The following is a 25,815-nucleotide window of genomic DNA, read 5'->3' on the forward strand; positions in this document are numbered from 1 at the left end:
AATCATGTACTCCATCCTGTTCAGCAAAACACTTAAACATTTACTCTGAGGTTATCTAAAGGCTGAATTTAGGCTTAGAAGAGTTATTACTGTTCATCGGGAGTGCTGCTGCTTCTGTTGATGTCAATGACTAACGTCCAATTGAGTTCAATGGGCACAAGAGCAGATCCTTCATTTGCTGCCAAGCAATATGGCACAGAATTAATTAAGAAAAAACAAACTTGACTATTTGGATTGTATGTGAAAATAAAATCCACATTAAATATAATAGATATATTTAAAATTTGTTCTTTTTCAGAAGAGTATTTTAGCATATCCATCACATGCATATGCTTTCTCCTTTCTTATTTACTTGCTCCTTTAAAAACATTAGTGACTATTTGTCTATGAAATATAGTTTATTTTAGTTTGATAGAACATGATTATTTCATGTGCTAACTATACAATGTAAATAAAAACATATGAATATGAAATACAACAGAGAAAGTATTTACATGGAGGAATTTTTATGAAGTGTGTGTGTGTGTGTGTGTGTGTGTGTGTGTGTGTGTGTGTGTATATATATATATATATATAGTGTTGCAAAACAAATTTTTTTCTTTTCCAATATGATAAAACCTGAATTTTTATATTTTCAACTTTTTATGCATGAAAGGTACACCTTTTTAAAGTAATATAGTAGAATGTTTGAACTAATTTAACATTATATTTATAAGAAGCATGTTGCAGATTGTACAGTACTTTGAAGATTGTATCCTTGCAGACTTCAGAATGAATATATGTGCCTGGGTTTTTTACATGTAATACAACAGGATAATTATGTGGCCTTTTGTGTGACCCCCAAAAGAAATAATGGATTGTACATAATTTGCCCACTTCTTGCACAGGAGGTTGGAGTGTTACTGCAGGAGGGTTGGAATTTAAGTCCCCACAAATTACAGGCATTGTTTTTTGCAGAATAGAATCAGGAGAACCCTAACTTTTATAGCAGCATCCTGTAGTTTTGACTTTTATAATCTAATGAGATACAATTTTTGAGTGAAGTAGACTTTACAGTACAATCCACATTGAAAGAAGCCCCAAGTAAAATATGCTGGTAAAATGATACTAACGTTTTTCCTTTGTACAAGAAAAAGTATATTGTGCTTGCAGAATTGAGAGAGATCAGAGATAACTAAACCCAGCAAAGCAGCAGTAATGGGTGTTGTCAGATATCTGTGTGTTGACTGATCATATCTCACATCGGTATAACCTTTGGAGAAGCAATTTCTCCACACCTGCAAAGATTGCTTCCTGAATAACTAGCTATAAAGAATTACAAGAGAGAATGCCTGCTGTCAATACGGTTATAAATCAATTAGTTCAAGATATTAATATAATTGTTGCATGAGTGAGATTTTTCGGTAGTGTTTGAGTGACTTAGGGTACATCTACACAAAAGTCAGGCAAAAGTTGAATTAAGCTCCTCAACCTCAGCTATGTCAATTGCGTAGCTGAAGTCGAAATAGATTAATTCAGCTTTTGGCACTGTCCACAGTCAAAGGAAGAGCACTCTTCCTTCGACTTCCATACAAAGCATACTTTGTACAACATTTATCGCTGCCTTGTAAATGGAGTGAACACTGGGATAGAGATTGTCACAGGCACTCAGGCCAATAAAAAGATCTGTCTCTGTTTACTGAGCTTGCTTACCACTGAGTCTGCCCTGCTGTCAGTGGAGTTGTGTCCCACAAGTTTCTTAGCTGTTCCAGCGGCTCATTACTCCTAGCAGTCTGCCCTACTCTCAGTGGAGTGATGGCACATAACTATTCTATAGTTGTTAGAGTCATACTGCTCCCACCAGATCCTGCATCAGAGCTTCTTCCAGCTGTGGTTCAATTTCCCTCATCTAGAGCAGCAAAGAATTGTCACCCCCTAAGATCTGAAATCAAACCTCTAAACCAAACTGAGTCAGCACAGCTTCTAGCACAGTTCTGGCTTACAACTATCATCAACTGTGCCACTCAGTCATTTTTGTATCTTCACTCAGTCGTTTTTGTATCACAGCACTGTCCAGCTGTGACTCAGTTTCCCTATTTTCTGTGCCGTTCTGACCCACAAGCTTTCTTGATGTGCCAGAGTCCTACTCAACACTCACTTCATTTTCCTGGTGAGGGTTGACTGAATCTCAATGGCTATCTCATACCTCAGTCCTCAGACTCAACCCCTTTTACAACCTTTTTGCAGAACATAATTCATCAAAAAGAAAACACTGTCCCACATTGTTCCAAAACAGCCTTTGGTGACCATAATGCCTCACACTACAGAAGAAGTGATGGGATCCATCATATCCACAGGTCTTCTCTTACTCCTTGTGAAATAAGAAGTCCTCCAGCTCGACATTATTTCAAAATAGTAGCTTGCAATGTAGACATGCTCTTTGTTATTTTGGAATAACACTGCTATTTAGACATACCCTTAGAGGCCTAAAAACCCATTAAAAGTCAGTAGGCAAAAGCTGATTATTGTGTTCACTAATTAATCAGAATTATCTTGTGTTAGTGTGGGAAATATGTCTGTGTCCAATTATTATTTCCATTTGGTTTTATGAACCCTACTTGTAGTGATCATTATGCATTAGATCAGTGGTCCCCAACGCGGTGCCCACGGGCGCCATAGCGCCCGCCGGGGCATTCATGTATGCCCGCCGACAACCTGGGCCGGTCCTGCCCCCGGCGCACGGGAGGCGCCGGCCCCAGGCACGCGACACACACCGGCGCTGGGTGCGTGGCGCTTGGGCGGCCCCAGCCCCGGGGCACATGCGGGCGCGCGGTGCTCAAGCGGCGCTGGTGCCGGCCCCAGGCGCGTGTCTCGGGCGGCAGCGCCGGCCCCGGGCCCAAGGCGCTCAGGCGGCCCCAGCCCTAGGGCACATGCCAGCGCCGGGTGCAAGGGCATCCCAGTCCCCTGGCGTGCCCCCGGACGCGCGGCCCCGCCCCCAGGCGCCCGGCGCATGAGTGGCCCCTACCTTCCGAGCGCCCGGGAGCCTCTAAAGGTTGGGGACCACTGCATTAGATCATCCATTTAGTAGTAAAAACCTGGCAAGCAGTGAGTCACTATGCTTGGAAAGGTGTGTCACAGCAACCAAGTGCCCATCAGTATTGAATGACTCTTACTTGCTTGAACAATGAAGTTTCTGCATGTAGGACCTTGACTGGACTGTGTCTTCACAGAAACCTCATTGGAGAGGACGGGGCTCGAATCCTACCAGCCTTATGACGTGACTAGACTAGAAGAGCTGTGTTTTTTCTTTAGTGAACCAAAAGGGAACCGAATATTGACAGAAGTAGGCTTCTGCAAGCCAGGGGAAACTTTTTATCATCAAGAGTACATAACTCAGCAGGAAAGGGTGGGAAAAAATGGTTGTCTTTGCCTCTTCTAAAGACTGAGATCAAATCCAGTGAGTTCCTAAAGAGGGTGAGATTAGATTAAGATAATTGGATGGCTGTTTTTCATAGCTCCTTTATTATCTTATGCTTTCTAAGTGTAAAGTCTGATTAAGCAATTCCTTTGCTAAATTGTGTGCCGTACTTTACTGCATTGTGGTACTGAATGGGTGTAAGTAGGGAAATTAGAGCACTGCCAGCTACACATATTTTTTGGGAAAATGGGGCTAAACAACTCAGGCTCAGGAAGGCTATAGCACTGGTTCCTGGCAGTAGGCATCAGGATTCAAGGTCCCACTGCCCCAGAAGGTATCAGCCATTGGGGTCTGTGACTTGGGAGTGAACTTGAGAGCTAGAGCTTGGAACATTGACTAACCAGTACTCCGAACCAGAGGATTTATTTAGCAGCACGTGGAATTGGGTAGGTGAATCTCAGCACATCAAAGGAACTGGACAGCATTTTGTAGGGGACATATGGTTATGTATGTTAGTTAAAACTAAAGATGGTTGAAGAATTGCAAAGGAACCTAATCTGAAGTAGATTGTACCCACGAAAGCTCATGATGCTATTTATATTATTTTGTTAGTCTCTAAGGTGCTACAGGACCACTCCATTTTAGGGAGTTTTTTTTTAAGTTAGAGGGAAACCATGTTAAACTGTGAGACAGAGGAACCTAATAATGTACATAAATTGACAGTACCCAATGGCAGATGAAATTTTTATTGGCAGATACCAAATAATACACATTGAAAGGAAGAATTTGAACTTCTAATGGGCCTGGGTTCTAAATTAACTCTGACTGTACAGAAGAGATACCTGAGGGTTGCTGTGTGTGACATTTCCTCATTGTGTAGCAGTTATCAATAACAAAAGTTAAATTGCATTGTTTTGAAAAAAAATTGAAAGAACCAGAGGGGTTTTTCTGACATTGGTAAACCTCTTTCTACGAGGAAGAAGCCTTTTTCCGAAAGAGCTCTTTTGGCCCTAGTGGCCACTCCATCCATAATAATCACAGCTTAAATGCAAGATAGTGTCCATTATTATAGATGCTATCTTTCAAAAAAGCAGCCAGGAATATGCAGAGGGAGGAGGAAGAGAGACATTCCCAGCCTAGCCTAAGTACTTCTCTCCCTCAACAAAACTGTGACGGGCTACTAGCCCTTCCTTCAGAGCTACGTAAGAATAGAGAATTGGTTCTTATGTTTCAATTTTGAGAGAGTTTTTTTTTTCCTCCCAGCATTTTGCTATGGGCCAGCTGAGGTAAGCACTGAATACAGTAACTCTCAGAGGTGCAATTTACCAAACTGCTGTCAGGTTCTCTGAAGTCATGCCAGTGTTGATTTTATAGTGAATGTTTACTTAATGGAATATTTATTTGTTCTCTCCTGATTATATTCTTTCCTCTGAATCTGATAAAATGTTCTTTCCTTTCTTTCACTCTGAACCTGAACTTTTTACCCCAGGTTTCCAGACAAATGGAAACTAGTAGGAGGTCACTGTGGCCTCAGCTGCCCTGTTCAACTAAGTGATGAAAGCTCTGCTCTAATCTTTTCAGAGAGTCGGATTTACAAGTTGGTTTTTCAACTTTAAGTCCAAGATCATAAGCCTCCAACATCTTACGCGCTTCTGGGCAGTGACTGTAAAGAGCTGAATTTTTTCAGCACTTATCAAATAATACCAACAAAAGTAGCTTATTAGCTCAATAAACATACTTAAAGACAGTAAAAATAAATACATTCTACAGCAGTAATAAGAATATCCACAGTTACAAAGAGTTGTTTACTAGCCGATATTTATAGCTGTAAAAAAAAGACTGTTTGACAGCTAGTTAGGTAATTTAGATTCAGCATAGTATTGATTTTTCAGGGCTGTTGAATGGACATCCACAACTGTATATGCATTTTCTATAGATTGGACATACAGCATTTTTAACTCTAACGTTGCATTTGCATTTCCACTCTCAGTTGCTTAAAATATACATATAAATCTCTGGTGAGATCATCCCGATAAGTGATTCATAATGATATTCTGAAAGTGAAGGGGAAAAGAGGGATTTTTTTTGTACATGCTCAAATGCTTCAGATCCCACACAGGGAAAACCGTCCGATCCAAGCAGGAATTTCATTTTTGGCCCAGTGGTATCACTCTGATATCTCGCTATGGCAGAAAATAAATGTATTACACCAATAGAAAGCTGGAGTTTTCAGCTTCAGAATAACATAAGCATATTATCTATTTCTAGACAGTATATTGAAAGATTTTGACTTGAAAATCATATCCCTTTGATCATTATTATTTCACAATCTTTGTTTTAATAACTAATGTATGACAAGCTGTCAGCATTAGATTAATGCCTTATACCAAATAAAAACAGGGTCTCTAAAGTGATAGGAGACAAAACTATAATAATTCTGAATGTACTGGCCACTACAATCCTATCAAAATTTAAGCAAAATAAACAAGGTAATGGGATGATAAAGTTTGATATTTTGTGCCTGTTTAGCTTAAAATTATTTTGATGGAGCAGTACTAATATTTTAAGGACCATTTAAAATTTTCCAAATGTAAGTGGATAAGGATCAGAAATAGATCCCTGCATGAATTAATATTTTGTTGTGTGTTTTGGAGAACATGTCAGCCTTTTGACACATAACTGTGTGCATGTAACTATCCCATCTGTGCATGACTAAACTGCTTTCTTGAGATGATCTCTGCATTTAGTTACTTGGGGTTTCTGAGTTTTGAGAAACTTCCAGGAAAGTGGTGCTCATTGGAACCATAAAAGAGCCCCCAACCCCTGAGTACCAGTCATTTGAAGCTGAGGTTTATAAGGGTCCATGTAGTCCCTAGCCATTTTAGTGCCGTCCTTTGCACAGCTAATTGTGGATATATTTTCTTGATTTTTTTAGCCAGAAATTGTAGTTGAGATATGTTATATTGATACAGAAATTTGTAAGTATTTTCTATGCTCTCCAGATTCCTGGGACACTGCTGGCTTAATTTTAGACCATCAAGTCAGAGCTAAAGGTTATGGAGGAAAAGACAGGGCTTTTACAGTGTATTCTATGCCATTCCATCTTCCTATAGATACATACTGTTTCTTTCTCTCTATGTAAGTAATTGGGCACGTCTACACAGCAGGACAAAAGTGAAATTAAGCTATGCAACTTTAGCTTAAGGAACATTCTTCCTTTGACTTCCCTTACTTCTTATGAAATGAAGGTTACAGGAGTCCGAGTAAGAAGTCCTCCAGCTTGCCGTATTTTGAAATAATGGCTTGCTGTGTAGACGTGCTCTGTGTTATTCAGAAATAATGCTGCTGTGTAGATACACCCTCAGTGTCTGCTTCCACGGCATTCAGGGTTTATGAATATTAATAAAAACCTATCTAGATATCAATCCTGTTCAGCTTATTAAACCATTAATTAACTAAGGGCATGTGTATAATGTATATTTAGCTGATGGTCATTTCTTGCAAAACATACTTGCTGCATCATGAAGTTCCATTCACTCATAAGAAATGCCATCCATTAGAAACTAGCAGTATAGATGTTTAAAGCGCTCCAACAAGGAAGAGGCTAAGAAGACTGCATAGTTTTCATTATTTTAACATATTGCTTTATTGTTTCTAGGCATCTTCTCAGTGCTCAGCTTGGCATCTGAATGTACTACTCTTGCTGCAGAACTCCCCAAAGTGTCTTATGTGAAGGCCTTAGATGTCTGGCTGATTGTTTGTCTTCTTTTCGGGTTTGCTTCATTGGTTGAGTATGCAGTGGTTCAGGTAATGCTCAATAATCCGAAGAGAATTGAAGCTGAAAAAGCAAAAATTGCCAAGGCAGAACAAGCAGAAGGGAAAGGAAGCAATGTAGCCAAAAAGAACACGGTAAATGGCACAGGGACCCCTGTCCACATTAGCACTTTACAGGTAAGAGCTATGATATTGTTAACGAAATTGGCCTATTAGCAGTCATCATTATTTCAGAAATATTTTTCATAGTCTTAATTTTAAAAATGGGATTAGAACTAGCCAGGACATATTATTCTTTGTGAACCATGGTCATTAATGAGCAACATTCTGCACAATCCACCACAAATGACTTATATTCAGATGTTATCCTTTGAGAAGAACTTCGAAGCACATATTTTTAACATCCTAATAAGATGCCTACTGCTGTGCTTCAGGTAAATCAAGCATCTTTATGATAATCTTGCATTTATAATAGCAGCTATTAAATTATAGCTGGATTTAAGTCAGTCGGGGATTTCAGTAATAGTTTATTAAGAGTGTACCCAAGTAACATTGGTCTCATTGCTTTGCTTGAAATGGCCACAGCTGCACTGCATTAAGCATAAAGAATCTATAATCCCAGAGACATGGATGCGGTGTTTACAAATAGGGGAGATCTCTATTTGCCTGTCAAACAGCACCCTTATTTTGTGCTGTTAGAGCTGAAGAAGAAATATGTTATTTCTCATTATATGGTTATGCATACTGTGCCATGCCAAAGTTTTCTATATTTATTCTGTCTTTATGTGGCAGTAATACCATTCTTGTTCAGAACCCCTACCTGTCCTATATGACATTTAACTTGATGTCTATTCTGCAGAAGGGAATATAGAACTATATCAGGCAGGAATTTGGCTCATGGTTTTCAATGACTCAACAACTTAAATGAGGAAAAAATAAGGCTACTAAGCCAGATCTGGAGTCCTGCTAAGGATTCTTTGAGTCTAACAACATATTACTTTAAAAACTGCCCTAAGAAGGCATGGGAGGGTTCACCTAACATATGGGGGAGTGGGAATCCTGGGTTAGTGCAAAGCTGACATTTACCATTTTCTACTAATCCACCAGCATTGGGAACATGCTGGGGTTGGACTATGATGCACTCCAGCTGGCAGTGGAGTCCCTAAGGAACCGTTCTGGAAGGCATAAGTTAAACCAACCATCTGGCTGATTTAACTTGTGCAAGGAGCTACTTTGAACCCCCCAGTCATCCCTGGATTTGGTCAGCAGCTGGTAAAGGTGGTATAGCAACACCTTTGCCTCCCCACTCTCTGGTGCACTAAGCATGAACAGCTGAGAATTATACTCATGCTCTTTGTGATGCACAATTTCAGTGATACGAAATACAATAGAATAGTGTAGCTAAAACATTCTAGCACAGCAGCATGGAATTTGATTACTTTTGTCAAAATTGATTACTTTTGTGCAGCTTAAAGATTTTAAAATGTTACAAGCCTAAAAAAATCTATGTTGGTCTCTGTCCATATAATGTATTCCCCTGACTGCATGCCCTCTACCCATTGCAGATGGTCCTTTTAATTGCCTTAATCATACTGTGCAAGAATATAAGGTGTTTCTCTATGATTGTCTTTCTTCCATGCTATAAAATAGTACTGTTCTGTAAAGTTTTCCTAAAAGAAGACATTTAATGGTAGTGAAGTCTGGGTCCAGCTAATTCTGTTTCCAGGTGTTCTGGTGCTGGTAGTTCCTGGAAAGATCACCAGACTGTACTGGGAGCAGGAACTCAGAAAAGTTGTGGGTATCCTACCTGGAGTAGGAAGGAATGTTTTCAGGTTGTAAAGGCCAAATAAACAGTGTTTATTTTATGATAATTTTAATAATCCAGCTTTCAAGAGGGCATTCTATTGAAAAACCAAGAAGGAAAACAAGAGTGACTGAAATACCCCACCAGAGGGCAGCACTGTTCAGGACCTGTAACATCCTAAATTTAGTAAATCAGACAGTATTGATGGGCCAAGGTGAAGAGATAAGCCCAGATTTTAAAAATCAGTATTATATTGCACTTCTTTCGGTGGATCATAGCAAAATGAAAGACACCATAAAATAGAAGTGAGCATGGGATGCATGTCTCCAACAGTTACAGAAAGTCATCTGGTGTAAATTAGAATAGTTCTACTGACTTCATTGGGACTATTCACATGCTTAAAACTAAGCATTTCTGGAGAAGGCCAGAGTGCTCCATCTCCCCAGCATTTCAGCTTTGATTCCTTTTTAGCTACACCAACTGTATTTTATTCATTTCTGAGTTGTGAATAAAGTCAAAATGTTCAAAATTGGGTGACTATAATTAAGCACCAGAATCTATATTTAGACATCTCATTCTATGTCTACACAGCAACATTATTTCAAAATAATTAGTGTTATTTTGAAATAACATAGTTCGCATCTACACAGCCAGCAATTATTTTGACATGTCAAAATACTGTCAAGCTGGAGGACTTCTTACTCGGACTTTTGTAACCCTCATTGTATGAGGAGTAAGGGAAGGCAGAGGAAGAGTGCTGTGTTTCAAAATAAGTGCTGTGTAGACAAAACCAAAACTTGAAATAAGCTATTTTGAAATAGCTCAATTTGCAGAGCTTATTTTGAGTTAAGCCCTGCTTTATAGACGCGCCCTAAATAAGTCTGACTGGTAGAAGTTGCTGAGTAGAGTTGCATGCTCAGCAAGTCTTCAAATAAGCCTACTTACTTAGGTGTTCAACTATAGTCTTAGGAGCCGAAAGTTGTTTGTCAAAGTTTAAAAATTAAAAATAGGCCTGAGTGAAAACACCATACCTGAACAACCTGACATTCTGGAGAGATCTGAAATCCAAATCCACATTTCACAGCTGGTTCTAATTGCTATGACAGTTTGAACTAAACCCCTAAATCAAAATATATCTGAACTTTTGAGGCGCTGAAAAGTAGAAATTTTGAGACAGCCCTCCTCCCCCAGGAAGGTTGTTGCAGGTAGCTGTTACAGGTAGCAGGAACTTGTAAGGAAGGCTTTCATACCAACAGTGGTAATAGGACTGCATGTGAGAGGAAAAAGTGGAGACTGGCCCTAACTGTCTTGGGAGGGGTCAGCAGACAGTGGGTCAATGAGGTAAGCTGGAGTAAAACACTCAGAGAACTTTCAGAATACGGAAAGCAACATGGACCTTGATACTATAGAGAAGGGGAGGAGCCAGGAGACCTGCTTGGGCATAATGCAGTCCTTGAGAGCATAAAGTTGTAATAGTTAAGGCAAGAAAGATTATAGGTACACCTGAAGATTTCGCCACGGGTAGAATTGAGACAATGGCTGAACGAGAGTTACAGGTTCAAAAATGGTACCAAATTGAACACTATGGAGGCAAAAGAAGTTGAGTGGAGTAGAGAGAACTAATTGCATTTTCAAATGCACCTTTTGGCCAAACATAACTCCTGATTTTTGACAATTTCCTTAAAGAAACTGAAACCAACTCACAAGTCAAGAAAGACATAGAGGAATCGTCATTAACGGGTGCTAAATGTAATTGGTTAGTTAAATATTAGAAGAATTATATACATTAGTTCTAATTTTCTGTTGTAATTTAAGGTGGGAAACCGCTTTATGCCACTAAAAAGCATATGTAGACAGTTTCAGCATGCAATACCATGAGATGACGATGGGAAATGTGCAGCTTTCCACAGAATTCTGCCAACACTAGTTTAATAATGCAGTTAGGATCCTTTACTAGAATCTATCTGGCAACAAATTACCCTTGGCCTCCCTCTAGTGGTTCATTAGAGTCGTCAGCATCAGCATAAAGGTCTTGGACCTCATTCCTCATCTTGAATGCAAAAACATGCATTAGTAGGAAAAATGTGCTGAAATTGCCCCCAAAAGTAAGCATCCAGAGTACAGCCAAGCCATTCTTCTTAATATGGCAAGTATACTGCCTGCATGGGGCTTAGTCCAGCAACAAGTGTTATTTTCATTTATTTATTCATTCATTCAATTTATAAGCAATAAAATATGGATTCTGGACACCCATGACATTATTAAAGGTGCATCTGTCATGAAAAAACTAGAAAATAACTAGAAATTAAAATCAAATGCAAACAGTACTCATGCTCACCCAGAAATGCTTGTCTTTACCATGCTTTTCAGTCCCAATTCTAGATAAAGTGGTGGGCTCTGCAGTGGGTTCTAAAGCAAGGATGACTGGTGCCTGTGGGAGGAGGAAGTGTAGGGAGGGCCACCCAAAGGGATTGGGAGGGGACATGTGGGGGCACCCCATTGAACAACTAAAATGTTGTTGGCACATGGAGGGTTGATGTACCTACCTCCCAGTGCCACCTCAAGTCAGCTATGTTCTAAAGGTTAAGGCTGATAGTATTTGGGATTGAGAGTGAAAAGTAAATTCCAAAATCATCAGAGCTGCTCCCTGGTCGGAACACCTTCTTTTAAACCAGTGGGAACTAGGGGTGTAAATAGTTAACTGGTTAACATCATCCTTAGTGATGGCTACCAGTTACGGTTAACCAATGGGGGCTGGAGTACCCTCCTCCACAGCAGGTCCAGCACACCGCAGATAGGGGCACTCCATCTTGCTTGATCAGCCCCCTCTCATGGGGCCCAGTCTGGCTGGAGCAGGGTGCTGTGGGTGGGGCTGCTCAAGACAATCAGAGTAGCCCTGGCCTTGGTGGGGAGGAGGTCACTCCAGCCCAGCCAGAGTTGCCTCTGTCCATCCCCATTTAAGCGGTTAACGGATTAAACACAGCATTTGACTGATTAACTGATTGAACAGGATTGTACATCTTTAGTGGGAGTCTAGCTTCAATTTCCTATTGATGGCAGCAGCTGTGACAGTATAACAAAGGGGTCATTTATGGTAGTAGCAGTCCGTCATGTAGGCAGGTCCCAGGAAATCAGTTTCTGATACAGACAAAAGTGGAGAAAAGCTTTTTTCAGTAATTCTATACTCTGAAAAGGAGAGGTTCAGTAGTCTCAAATTGTGAATTCTAGAAGAAAAATGTGAGTACACGCACATGCCTAAAAGGATAGATAGAATCATTCCCACATTTCCAGTTGTTTCTACAAGCATCATCTTTCCCAAACCATGTGTCAGATAGATAAACTTCCTCTCTACCCAAACCCTAGGTGAGATGTTCGACAGTACCAGCTTGATTTGGATTAGAAGGAGAAAGAGAGCTGGGTTTCGTCAGTATACAGCGAAGGTCATAACCTTGTCACTGCCCCTCCCAACTATCTTAGAGACACTGAGTTTAAGGCCAGAAGGGCCCATGAGATCATGTCATCTGATCCCCTATATATCACCCATCTACATGGTGAATGAAAAGAGACAAGACTAAACCCTGAAGAATTCCACAAGAGAGCCCTTAGTAAAGAAAAATAATTGCCCCATATTACCTTCCAGGATCTCTGAGAGTTAAGACTGAAAAATGTAAAGGGAAGTGCTATCTTAGTCTGCTAAAGTTTACAGATGTATTAATAAGGCCTTATGATCAGTACTATCAAAAGACATCTGGTAGATCTAACAAAATCACCATGGACACCTGAGTACGAGATAACAAAAGATTCAGTTGCTGCTATAGCTTTTGCTATTCCACAAAGTGCAAGGGCATATCAATCTGCACATCACTGTTCCTAAACATGGAGAAGATTTGATAATTTGTGATGCAGTTTTGTGGTAACTTTTTATTTAAACAAATTCAGACTTTTTAATGGGAACCACTGTGGGAGTTTAATTTTTTTTCACTGCTGAGTCACATCATATAGTGAGAAAAACAGTGGGGAAAAAAGAGAAATATTTGCAAGATGAGTCATCTTTTCTTTGCTACCACTGGTGGTGTGATTACAAAGAGAGATTACACTTTTAACTCTGGCAAATCCTCCCAGATTTGAAAAAGTCACATTTTCATCATGCCCATTTATAGAAGCCATTGCACACATGTGTGCTGATGACTGAACATTTGTTAAAAGAATAATGACTTTGGCAGATGATGAATGGCTCCCTGAAGGTGGTGACAGCACCCCCAATTCAGTCTTAAGGAGAAGTAGGCATATTTCTTGCTAATCTTCTCAGAGCTGTGATAACATATTTCTGGGCTTGGGCATCTGATGCATATTATGTTCATCTATGGTGATTTATAACATTTATGACCATTTCTTTGATCTTACTGTAGTGCTTTTTCCTTCACCTGTGTGCTTTAACCACCTCAGATTTTTCTTGCAGAGTCATTATGTGCACAACTTCAACTTTGACAACTACTGTATATGTATGTGCAGGCAATACTAAACAACTTTTACTTGTTGACTTCAAGACAAGCAGATCATGGGAATATTGGATTTTATTAGCTTGTATCTTTTGTGGGTTTTGATGCTATTGCTCTGACATAAATATGGTTTTGGGAATAATCTTGGGAATGTACAGAAGGGATGGCACTTAGTATCATACAGACTTTCTTGATAAAACACAAGAAACTTAGTAACACTGTCCTAAAACATACAGGTAGAATTAATTTACCTTTGGAACTCATTACACTGTGTATTAGCATTAGGTTTGCATGGTAAAGGCAAGACTCAATGGATCAATGTTATAAGAGAGAAAGCACACAATGGAGTACTAGTTGGTGTTTATTATGAATCACCAAATCACACTACTGACCAGGATGCCTGGCTCCTTACACATCTAGGGTGTGTCTAGACTACAGGGTTTTGTCAACAAAAGTGGACTTTCATCGACAAAACTATACCTGCGTCTACACTACTGCCAATAATGTCGACAGAACTCGGCACTTTTGTCAACGGTGGTATACCTCATTCTACGAGGAATAATGCCTTTTGTCGACAGAGTTCTGTTGACAGAAGGCATTATTGCATCTACACTGTGCTTTGTCTATACTCTCATGTCGACAAAGTGGCTTGCTTTGTCAACAGAACTGGATGTAGTCTAGACGCTCTTTGTCGACAGAAGCTTTGTCTACAAAAGCCTGTAGTCTAGACATACCCCTAGCTATAGTGTGTAATGTAAAAAAAAATTATCAGGATTATGTCAATCTTAGAATATATGCTAGAGATCTCATGTTGCCAATACTAAAACATCTTTGGAATTTTTAGAAAATTGGATGACAATTTTACTAACTCAGAAATTGTTGCAACCATTATGAGGGGGAGCCTATTATCACCCCCGCATTTTTGCAAAGAAAAAGGGATTGATCACAGATCTAAAAGTTAATGCTTGCTTAGTTAAAAGTGAATATGATTTGATTATATTTGTTATATGCAAACAGAATGAAGTACAGAGCAGCAGTATTATTGTTGTTTATTTTACCATAGCATCTAAGAGCCCTTGCATTGGAACAAGACTACATTGTAATATGTGCTGTACAAACCACTTTAGAAGGACCAGTTTCACAAAACTGAAAACAATTATAAGACACATTTGTCGGGATATATATATATAGAGAGAGGTATACATAATTTGTAATTGCTTAAGAACATTTTGCTAGATGCCCTAAAATCTGAATTCCTACAATCAAAAAAGTTACAGATTTTTAAAAAATATAGCTTAGGAGGGAAGTGAAAGCAGAAATAATAATTAACAATTAAAAACAGAGGGAAAGGGGAGAATTGCTAGCAATAAAAAATAGAAGCTGAAATTGTAGAAAATTGGTAAGAGAAGCAAAAAAGACACAAGGAGGAAAACTATGATCAACAGAGCTAAGGAAAATATAGTGTTTGAATATGCCAGGAATAAAAGGGACCATAAAAATGGTATAGGACCACTACTAGAGGGAGGTGGTAGAATTACCAATGAAAAGACAGAAGTGTTAAAATATTTTTTGTTTTGTAGTTGGGGAAAAGACAGGCAATGTAACCATATCATGTGATGATGATTAAATACTTTCTATTCCAGCATTTGCCAAGGAAGATGTTAAATAGACCCCTCTAAAACTAGGCCCTGCTAATGATATAGATCCAAGATTTTTAAAAGGGCTTTCTAAGGACTGTTAGTGGGTTTTGTTTGGTTTTTTTAAATGTCTTAGAAAACTGGGGAAGTTCTTGGAGATTCAGAAAAGTTAATATTGCATCAGTATTTGAAAAAAGATGAATAGGATAACTCAAGTAAGCCCAACATCAATCCAGGCAAAATAATGGAACATCTAATACAGAGCTTGATTGATAAATTAAAGGAAGATAATATAATCAATGCTAATCAACATGGTTTGTGGAAAATAGATTGTGTCAAACTAACTTTATATACTATTTTTAATGAAATTGCAAGTTCGGTTGATAAAGGCAATAGTTTTGTGCTAATATAGTTAGATTTCTGTAAGGTATTTGATGTGGTATCACGTAATTTTGTAACAAATACATTAAATACATTAAATCAAATGGCATTAATTAAATTGATTACAAATTTGTTAATTTTCAAAAGCTAATAGTAAATGGGGAATCATCATTGAGCAGGCATGTGTCTAATGAGCTCTTAAGACAATATTTTGGCCTTATAGTATTTAATATTTTTATTAATGACCTAGAAGAAAATATAAAATCATTACTGATAAAGTTCCCAGGTGACACACAGTGAAGGGAAGCAGTGACTCTGAAAAAGACTTGAGGCTCATGGCAGATAATCGGCCAAATTTGAGTCCCCAGTGTCAATTAAAAGAGCTAAAGTAATCCTGGATGTATCAATAGGGAATATCAATTGGGAGGTTATATTATCTCTCTATTCAGAACTGGAGACTGCACTGGAATACTGTGTTCCATTCTGGTGTCTACAGTTTAAGAAGGATATTAAAAAATTGGAGAAGGTTCAGACAAGAGTCCTGAAAATGACTCAACTGGAAAACATGCCTTATAATGAAAGGCTCAAATAATTGAATTTATTAAACTCATCAGCGGAAACATTAAGAGCTAAATTTGTTCATAGTCTATATTGGCTAATAATAAGGCAAGATTTGTAGAAGCAAATTTAATTTATCATTGAAAAAATTTACCAAGTGTTGTGCTGGATTCTTCACCACTGGAGATTTTTCATTCAAGATTGAATATATTTTTCTAAAAGGTGGTCTCGTTTGACCTCTGCTACAGGACTTTAAAATTGGATTAATTCAAGGAAGTCTTTTATAGCCTGTGTTGTGCATGTTGGATGAGATGGTTTAAATAGTCCCTTTTAACTTTATCATCTAAAAAATATATGTATTGTCATGCAAATATACATCCTACTTGTAAAGTTTCAAGCTATTGCTATTATATAAGACTGAGCAAATTTGTAAAACAGCTATTATAAGATAGTTAGAAGACTCAAAGTATATTGTTTCATATAGTTAGTGTCTAAAAAATATTTTAATTTCTTTATGAACATTTCTTTATGAACTGTCCAAAAATCAATCTCTGTACACTACTTACATTCCAACAAAAATTTCCAGCAGCCTTTGATAGGTTTACAGGAATATTATGTTGCTAAGATTAGAAAAGCAGAAGAACTATATTTAACATGAACAATTTCACCTTATCACCAGAAATTATAGACAAAGGGAATATAGAGAAGAGCAACTAAAATGTTTAGAAGCTGGAGAACTGATATATGAAGAGAGATTAAAAGCTTGCTTACACAGTGACTAAATGAGAAAATGGGAAGAGCACACTTAAGCGTACAAGTGCCCTGAAAGGAAGGGAAAGGAATAACTGATACTACAGGTTGAATCTCTCTCCTCTGGCACTCCCTGATCCGGCAACGTCTGTGGTCCAGTAGGACCACAGATGTAGCTAGATGAGAGAGCCCTGACCGAAGTGGTTGAGAGTGACTGGGTGCCGAGTCAGTCTGGTCGGAAGCAGCCTGCAGGGGCAGTGACCTGGGAGTAGAGAGCCCTGGGAACAGCTGCCACCCAGCTGCCCATGGGGAGCCCTGGGAGCAGCTGCCACCATGCGCACTCCGGGAACAGATGCCGCCCCATGAGCAGGCTGGGGGCAGTGAGCAGAACCCCATGACTGGGCTGGGGACATTGAGCCAAACCTCATCAGCAGGCCTGGGGGCAGCAAGCCAAGTGGGATGGGAACAGCAGATCCAGGCAAGTGTGCCAGAGGAGGTCAGGCCTCCGGGTTCTCCTGGGGCAGCAACAGGAGGGGAGCCCCAGGAGAGCCCAGATGCCTGACCTTCCCTGGTCTAGGAAATTCCCTTGTTCGGGATAGGAATATAAGCGACTAGTCAACAACCAATAAGCAAAAGCTTATTGGATAGTTGACTAGTCCCTGGACTAGTCGTTCACCCCCTACCACCTCTATCAGGGGCAGCAAGTGGGGAGAGCAGGAGTCAGTACTGGGGGGAGCTAGGTTTAAAGCCGGTTGCCCCCAGCATTGGCTCTGTGGGGGGCAATGGAGGCAGGGGGGTAATGGGGACTGGGTGCAAGCTGAGAATTGGATGATTCCTGGCTTGTACCCAGTACCAGATGCTGTGCCTCTGCTTTAAAATGTATTAAGAGCCTGCCAACGCAAATCGGAAATCAGCTGGCCTGGCTTGCACTGGGTCACCCCCCTGCACTTCAGCCTTTGAAAGGTATTAAGAGCCTCTCAGTTTTTAATACATTTAAAAATCAGAAGTGCAGCAGAGGGGGACCCAATGTTAGTTGGGAAAGCTGATTCCCAGGTCCCGCCAGGTTCCCCCCGCTGCATACCAGCCTTTTAAATGCAGTAAGTGTCACCAGGCTCTTAATACATTAAAAAGGGCAGAGATGCAGTGGGGTTAGCTCCTGGAGCTAATCCCACTGTGGCTTCCCTGCTTATCAAATAATCGACTACTTGTTGGGAAATCCATCAACTAGTCAATGAGTTGATTAAACTAAATTTAACATCCCTAGTTTGGAATCCACTCTGGTTCCAAGGGTGCCAAACCAGGGAGGTTCAACCTATACAAGAAACATACTTTAGGAGAATGAATAATAATGAAATTACAAAAAGGAAAATTTAGAGTGAATATCAGGAAACATATTACTGAGAGTGGCAGTTGTAACAATAGGAGACTGGCATAGCCCTATGAGGGTACGTCTAGACTACATGTCTCCGTCGACGGAGGCATGTAGATTAGCCAGATCGGCAGAGGGAAATGAAGCCGCGATTAAAATAATCACGGCTTCATTTAAATTTAAATGGCTGCCCCGCTCTGCCGATCAGCTGTTTGTTGGCAGATCGGGGCAGTCTGGATGTGACGCGCTGACAAAGAAGCCTTTCTTGATCGGCACAGGTATGCCTCGTGAAACCAGGTTTACCTGTTCCGATCAAGAAAGGCTTCTTTGTCGGCGCGTCGCGTCCAGACTGCCCCGATCTACCGACAAACAGCTGATCGGCAGAGCGGGGCAGCCATTTAAATTTAAATGAAGCCGCGATTATTTTAATCGCGGCTTCATTTCCCTCTGCCGATCTGGCTAATCTACATGCCTCCGTCGACGGAGGCATGTAGTCTAGACACACCCTGAGTTAATAGAACAATTAAAAATGCACTGTAAACTACAAGGAACAATCCTACATTAGTAGAGTATAGATAACATTTTTACTCCCACTATTTATTTTGAAAATATTATACTACATTTTAATCTTGTCATCTTAATCTATCTTATTGCTTTGTTTTATTTTTGAGAGCACCTGTAATTTATTTATAACAATACTTTGGTTTAGGTAGAACACACAAAGTGTTAGATGTTGTGTAAACAGGCCTCAGTTGCTCATGGATGTTTCATAGTAGGAGTCTCTGGCATATCCATTCATCAAATCTGAGTGGGTTTAATCATGATAAAATGAGTCAGGCACTCTAAAATACATACAAATTTATAACAGATAAAGAAAAAAGTGCCATTATTCTTGAGCAAAAACATTTACATTAAAAACAGACTTGAGTCACCAATCCATCAAGTTCTCCTTTCACGCATAGGGACCTGCTCAGGCAGCTGCAGCTGCTGCATCCAAATGTATTTTTGCCTTATCTATGAAGTAAAATACTTTTAAAAATAATATAACCTTTGATTTTTGTTGGGTAATTAGAATAGCAATATTAGTGCATTCTGTTTGCAAATCCTCCTTTTTTGTCTACAAAACTAAGTTTGGCAAATGTAATACTCTATGATGAACTCCAGGGCCAAAATGGAACATTTGCTCACTATCTCCCTCAAAACCATTGTGATTAGCAAAAGGAAAATAAAGAAGTGAGCAGGAGTAGTATGATGTTCTGTTGTGATGCTATAATTTATTTTAAGCAGTATCACTTGTCAGTTTTCAAAGAGGGATAAACTATAAACTCCAAAATATTTTTTTCAGTTAATCCAAAAGTCCTGATGTCCTTTCCACTCCTGAAATTACCTGTTAAACCAGTATACTTTTTTTATTTTTGACAGTTTCTCTGAATATTCTAAACAGTCATTGGGAGAGGTTTTCAAAGATATACAAGAAAGTTAAGGTATTCAACTTCCATTAATGCCTGGGAGTGGTCTCCAAATCTCTTCAGGATGTCTGCACTGTGTGGTGATTTAATCTCTTCTGGTGTTTATAACAGCTCAAATACAAACTTCCTGTAGACCAGGTCAGGAGACCCACGTAACTGTTTTTCAAAACCTTAGTCCTTGAATTACATTAAATATCAATGTATTTTTAAATTTCCTTTCTATGTGCCAGGATTGAAGGCAAGTCAGGGATATAGTCAGACTCAGCTGAATTTTAAATCCCTTTCCGCAGTCACATGATTTCCAGGAGTATTGGAAGAACAGGCAGCTGGAAGAAAGACTGCCCTTCAGTCTCTCGGGAGTTTTCCAGTGATGAGATCCTCTCATGCCATGTGTGGATCTGGGAAAGTGCTGCATTTCCTTTATTGTGGTCATTATTGAGGGGAGAAAGAATATTGATACAAGGAGGATGCTCTTTATCCTTTTAAGGAGGAGTCTATGGCTTAGGGTTTAGGTATAGTAGTTATCTTGTATAAGGAATATTTCTGCGCTCAAGCTTAGTGGAAGAAGTACTGGAATTACCAGTTTTCAGTCCTAATGCTCAATGTAATATAAGCATTAAATAATATCAGACAACTTTCTTGAGTTCTGAATCCACTTACAAATATTCTCTGCAGTCTTAAAATATAATCTAGCAATATAGCGTAGTTAGTTCCACAGCATGAGGCACCTTGTATATGCAAATTTATATAATTATGAATGTTTAGATTAGTTTATATGATTGAGTGATCATCCTTAAGTATGCTATATTACAACCATTCCTGCAAATTAAGCTTATGTGGTGCATCTCCATCAACAAGTAATTTCATATATATTTGTTTGCTGTATTCTTTAACAGGTGCATTATGTTTATGAATAAAATATTTGAGTAGATCATGATTTCCCAAACTCTTTATTTCATAGGTTGGTGAGACCAGATGCAAAAAAGTTTGCACCTCGAAATCTGATCTGAGATCCAATGATTTTAGCATCGTTGGAAGCTTGCCGAGAGATTTTGAATTATCAAATTATGACTGTTATGGAAAGCCCATTGAAGTCAATAGTGGGCTCGGAAAATCTCAAGCAAAGAATAACAAGAAGCCACCTCCTCCTAAGCCTGTCATTCCATCAGCAGCAAAGCGAATTGATCTTTATGCAAGAGCATTATTTCCTTTCTGTTTCTTGTTCTTCAATGTCATATACTGGTCCATATATTTATGATAAATATTTTATATTTTACATAAATGAAAAAAATATTTCTTTATTCCCTTTCCCAATCATGAAAGCCAGTCTGTGAAATTATTTGCATTTGCAAAGCAATATATTGCATTAAAGATGCCATGTGATTGTAGTGAAAATATGGCATCTTAATTTTGAATGAAAGCATGACACTGCAATGTCTGTGCTCAAACTGTTGTATATAAATGTACAGCATACATCCTGCTTTAAGAATATATGAAGGGTAATGCATATCGTTATTAAAGCAAAATAATTATTTTCTGTTATTATTAATATACTGATTTCTGATAATGAAACTGATGTGCATGTTGAGCATAAGATCAGTATTCTAATATATGTAGTATCTAACAGCTTTTATGACAGAGAAAATCTTGTTCTTGTATAATTTTAGATGGCACTGTTAAAGAACAAGCTTCATTGTAATTAATATTATTTAGACTTTGTAAGTAAGTGGAGAAAGTATTGACTAAACTGATCTTGTCTATGTGGAAAAATAAAGATCAGATAATTACTAATTTTGTAAAATTAGCTCATTTAGAAATATTAATTTTGCATCCTTTAAGCAAACCCACAGCAAGATTGTGAGGAAAATATGTTGACAGTAAATATTGCACCAAATTTTGGTTGCCTTCTCCACAGGCACAAGAGAAAACCTGAAGGCAAAGAAAAAATTGGGGCGAGAGGCTCTCTTTCCTATTTCTAGAATAAGCCACTACACCAAATCTATCAACCGTAATAAAAGGACCAATTTCTGATTGTGAATAACTCAGAAGCTAAGGCCTATACAAAAAGTCTCCTTGTGCAGAGATCAAAGAGCAGCGTGAAGTGTTTGACCATACCAATCCATTTCTTATGCTGCTGCTTGTTGAAGTCCTCAACATACCAAGAGGGTGACATTGGAGTTCTGATGAGAAGGTGTTCTTTATTTTCTAGACCTTAATTTCCTAATAATTTAATCCCGTAAGGGCTATAATATTACAGTTTAATTTTGGCTGTTGGATTAAGTGTTCAGGTGATAGTGATGGCCTGTGCTATACAAGAAATTGGACTGGATGATTTGGTGGTTCCTCTTGGCCTTAAATTCTTTGACCCAGTAACATGACATCAATTAGGATTACAAAAGTACACTACCTTAATATATATATAATACAAGAGTCAGTATTCTGGTGCCTACTGTTGCATTGTCTTTTGTGAAACTAAGATATAAAGTAAAACTAACAATAAAGTGACATTTTCTACTATCTAAAGAAATCAAAGAAGGTACATGCAATGTTGCACTCTCTAGGAGTTCACAATGAGACTTTGCTTCAGCCCTAATGCAGTAACAGAACTGTGACCTCCGGGAAAATATTTCCTCTTGGAAAACTAGGTTATAGTTGTTAATCAAAATATTAAAATAAGGCATTTCTCACTAACTGAGGGATTTACAAAATTCATATTAACTAGTCCCTCTCAATAGATAGAAATGGTCTGTGAGGAAAAAAAAATCTGATTTTTTCCAGGTGAGTCAGTGCTCAGCTGAAATGCAGTCTTTTAAGGAAAAGTAGCGTATAAAACTTCCACAGAGCTAACCCTCTTGTTCATCTGAGACAGGTTCAGTCAGGATGGACAACAGGAAAAACAACACGACTTCCATGTTGTAACTTGCTATATATCCTTGTTCGCTTAAACTCAAAATGCATCTGAACCAGCAGATCCCCAATCTGCACATATAGGCCAAAAAAATTAACAAGAGTTTAAGTGAGAACTCACAAACAAAAACAAGTGTTAACAAACAACGACCCATCTGTAAAAATAGGTGGAGTACTTTCAGGATGCAAGGTCTATGCCCCCAATTTAGCACAGAAGTGAATTATATGGATATATTCTTTGATTTTCAGCTTTTACATTACTTGCATTGGAATTTGCAGATTATTGCTTCTAGAATCAGAAATTATCATAGAACCATAGAACTAAAAGGGACCTACAGCAGTCATATAGTCCAGTCCCCTGCACTTATGGCAGGACCACATACTATTTAGCCCATCTCTAACAAGTGTGTGTCTAAAATGCTATTAAAATATTCATTGTTGGGGATTCCACAGTCTCCCTATGCAACTTATTCCAATGCTTAATCACGTTGATAGGAAGTTTTACCTATTGTCCAATCGAAACCTCTCTTGCTGCAATTTAAATCCATTGCTTCTTGTCTTATCCACAGAGGATAAGGAGAATAATTTTGCACCCTCTTCCTTGTAACAACCGTGTAAATATTTCTAAATATTCTAGACCTGCTACTATTTCCCCTCTCAAACTTCTCTTTTCCAGATTAAACAAACCCAATTATTTCAGTCTTCCCTCATAGGTCATGTGTTGGTCTTTTCCAATTGGTCCACATCTTTCCTGAAATGTGGCATCCAAAAATGGACATAATACTCCAGATGAGGCCAAATCAATGTGGAATAGAGCAGAGGAATTACTCTTCACATCTTGATTAAAACAATCCTGCTAATGCATCCCAAAAAAACCTGATTTTTGTTGTTGTTGTTGTTGTTGTTGCAACAGTGTTACACTGTTGACTCATATTTAGCTTATAGCTCAGTACATAGGATATGTCTACACTACAGAGAAGATCGAAGCTGTTGCTGTCAATCTTCCAGAGTTTGAATTAGCACCTCTAGTTAAGACAGCTAATTCAAACTGAGAGGGGTTCTCCAGTCAATGCCAGTAACCCTGCTTCCTTGAGGAGTAAGGAAAGTCGAAGGGAGAGTGTTCTCCCTTCAACTTCCTGAAATGTGGACAGCACCAAAAGTTGAGCTACTTCAACTTCAGGTGCGCAATTAACACAGCTGAAGTTTCATATCTTACTCTGACCTTGTCCCATAGTGTAGACATACCGTCTGATCCCTACATCCCTTTTTGCGGTACTCTTTCCTAGACAGTCATTTCCCATTGTGTATGTGTGTACTGGATTGTTTCTTCCTAAGTGGAGTACTTTGCATTTGTCCTTATGTTTTCTGAAAGATACGTTGTTAGTACTTTTATAATCAAATAACTTGTCTGTAATAAATATCCATATTTTATATGTATAACCTCCATTACAGATTTTATTGTTAAAATAATCTCTGTTCCTTCTTCTTTTCCTACTTGATGGTGTTTGTGTTTACCACAAAACATTTAATCACTAATACACCATAATACTTTTCAAGTCAACTAACATAAGAACAAGCAAAAGGAACATATATATTATGGCAGATGTTTTGTTCTTTCCTAAAAACATAAAAAAATCTTCCTATGGACAGAATAAATGCAGTAGCAACTCCAAAACACCACAAAATTTAGAATAATATCTAGATGAGGTTTAAAATAATAGATACCTTATACTTTGACAAGCAAAGGAATATCAAATGTAGCAATATTTTTATCACAACTCCCTATGGGTACGTCTATACTAGCTCCCTAGTTCAAACTAGGGAGGCTAATGAGGGCGACCAAAATTGCAAATGATATTTAAATCCCATGCTACATTTGCAATTTCTCGCCCTCATTAGCCTCCCTAGTTCGAACTAGGGGGCTAGTGTAGACGTACCCTATATTTTTATCATTCTCTACTTTCTCCAAGTGAATAATAATTGAGATAATAAGGCTTTTAAATTTTATTTTTTACCCTACTGTTAGAAGGTCATGAAGAGTTTCAAATGTCATCATATCATGGTCCTTCAGCACCCTCTAGTTGTAAAATTCTGCTTGTAGAATGACATCTACCAGCTTCATTCTGGAATAGGATGCAGAAGTGCAAAACTAATTGCCTGTTTGGGAATACAGATATTAAGTACTGTAATGACATAGAATAAAATAATAGCAGGCTCAATAAAAGCTAAGATTGAGAACTGTAGCTACTAATACAATAGGAGTTGTTAAGGAAAAAATTTGACATTTAAGATAGTCTCATATTGACAGGAAAACATTCAATTCCTCCTGAGAAAACAGCAGATTTATATTTAGATGAAACATGATAGTTCTGAACGACCTACATATTGGAGCAATCTGTTCTGAAGAGAGAAATCTGTGCTAGTTTCAACTTGCAGTTTCCTTTAAGTTCGCCCACCTAGACTCTTTGTCAGCAGAAAAAAAACTGATTTCCATTCTTCTTTAAATCTGAACATATTCATTCCAAGATTCACTTGAGCCTCAGGGAGTTCAAAATAGGAATGGAGTTGCCCTGTGTCTCCTCTGTGCTGTCTGATACAACCATCTCCAAGATGCCCCTACAGTATAGAACCTACTAAGAGAACAGCCAAGTGGATCAAATTTTATATTTGAATATGTTAAGAACTTGTATGTGAGTATATATCTTAAGATCTTAAAATGCATTCCACCAGGTCCAAAACAACACATAACAGTAATTTCCATGGAGATTAGTTTGGCTGTTGCCTGGAGCACTAATCACACATTTATGCATCATTACTCTCTAGAATCGGCATCTAAATCAGATGTCCAATTTTGGAGAGCAGTTCTAAATGGTTATAGGTTCCTTTTATCCTAAAGGGATGTTACTCCTACTTACTTTTCTACAAGGGGGAATCTATACAAACAGTTCTTGAAAGAAAAAGAAAGACTTACTGATAAATAACCTAACTTTTAGAAAACATTGCCCATATCAAACCACTTCCAAACCAAGATTTTTACTACTGTGTCTTAAGCAGTTTAACTAGGGTTCATCTACACTGCAACACTATTTCAAAATAACTAGCGCTATTCTGAAATAACTTAGACCACATCTACACAGCAGGCAGTTGTTTCAAAATACTGTCAAAATACTGTCAAGCTGGAGGACTTCTTACTCTGACTCCTGTAATGCTCATTGTACGAGGAATAAGGGAAGTCAGAGGAAAAGTGCTCTATTTCAAAATAAGTTCTGT

At 38.5% G+C, this 25,815-nt stretch overlaps 1 protein-coding gene across 5 annotated transcripts in view; it reads left to right on the forward strand.

Annotated features, from left to right (window-relative positions):
- Window positions 1–23,974, forward strand: part of GLRB (glycine receptor beta) — a 71,537-nt gene extending 47,563 nt beyond the window's left edge. For 2 of the 5 annotated variants that reach the window (XM_075930121.1, XM_014572956.3), the window contains exons 9-10: window positions 7,056–7,348; window positions 20,600–23,974. In XM_075930121.1, coding sequence (XP_075786236.1) covers window positions 7,056–7,348; window positions 20,600–20,896 — 590 coding nt within the window. In that variant the 3' untranslated portion in view covers window positions 20,897–23,974. Of the gene's footprint in view, window positions 1–7,055; window positions 7,349–19,928; window positions 20,558–20,599 lie in introns of those variants that run through there. The other 3 variants (XM_006121851.4, XM_006121852.4, XM_014572957.3) reach the window with 3 other exon arrangements.
- Window positions 23,975–25,815: the final 1,841 nt, after the last annotated feature.

Source organism: Pelodiscus sinensis, chromosome 5 (genome assembly GCF_049634645.1).
Source record: "Pelodiscus sinensis isolate JC-2024 chromosome 5, ASM4963464v1, whole genome shotgun sequence".
NCBI classification, from domain to species: domain Eukaryota; kingdom Metazoa; phylum Chordata; order Testudines; family Trionychidae; genus Pelodiscus; species Pelodiscus sinensis.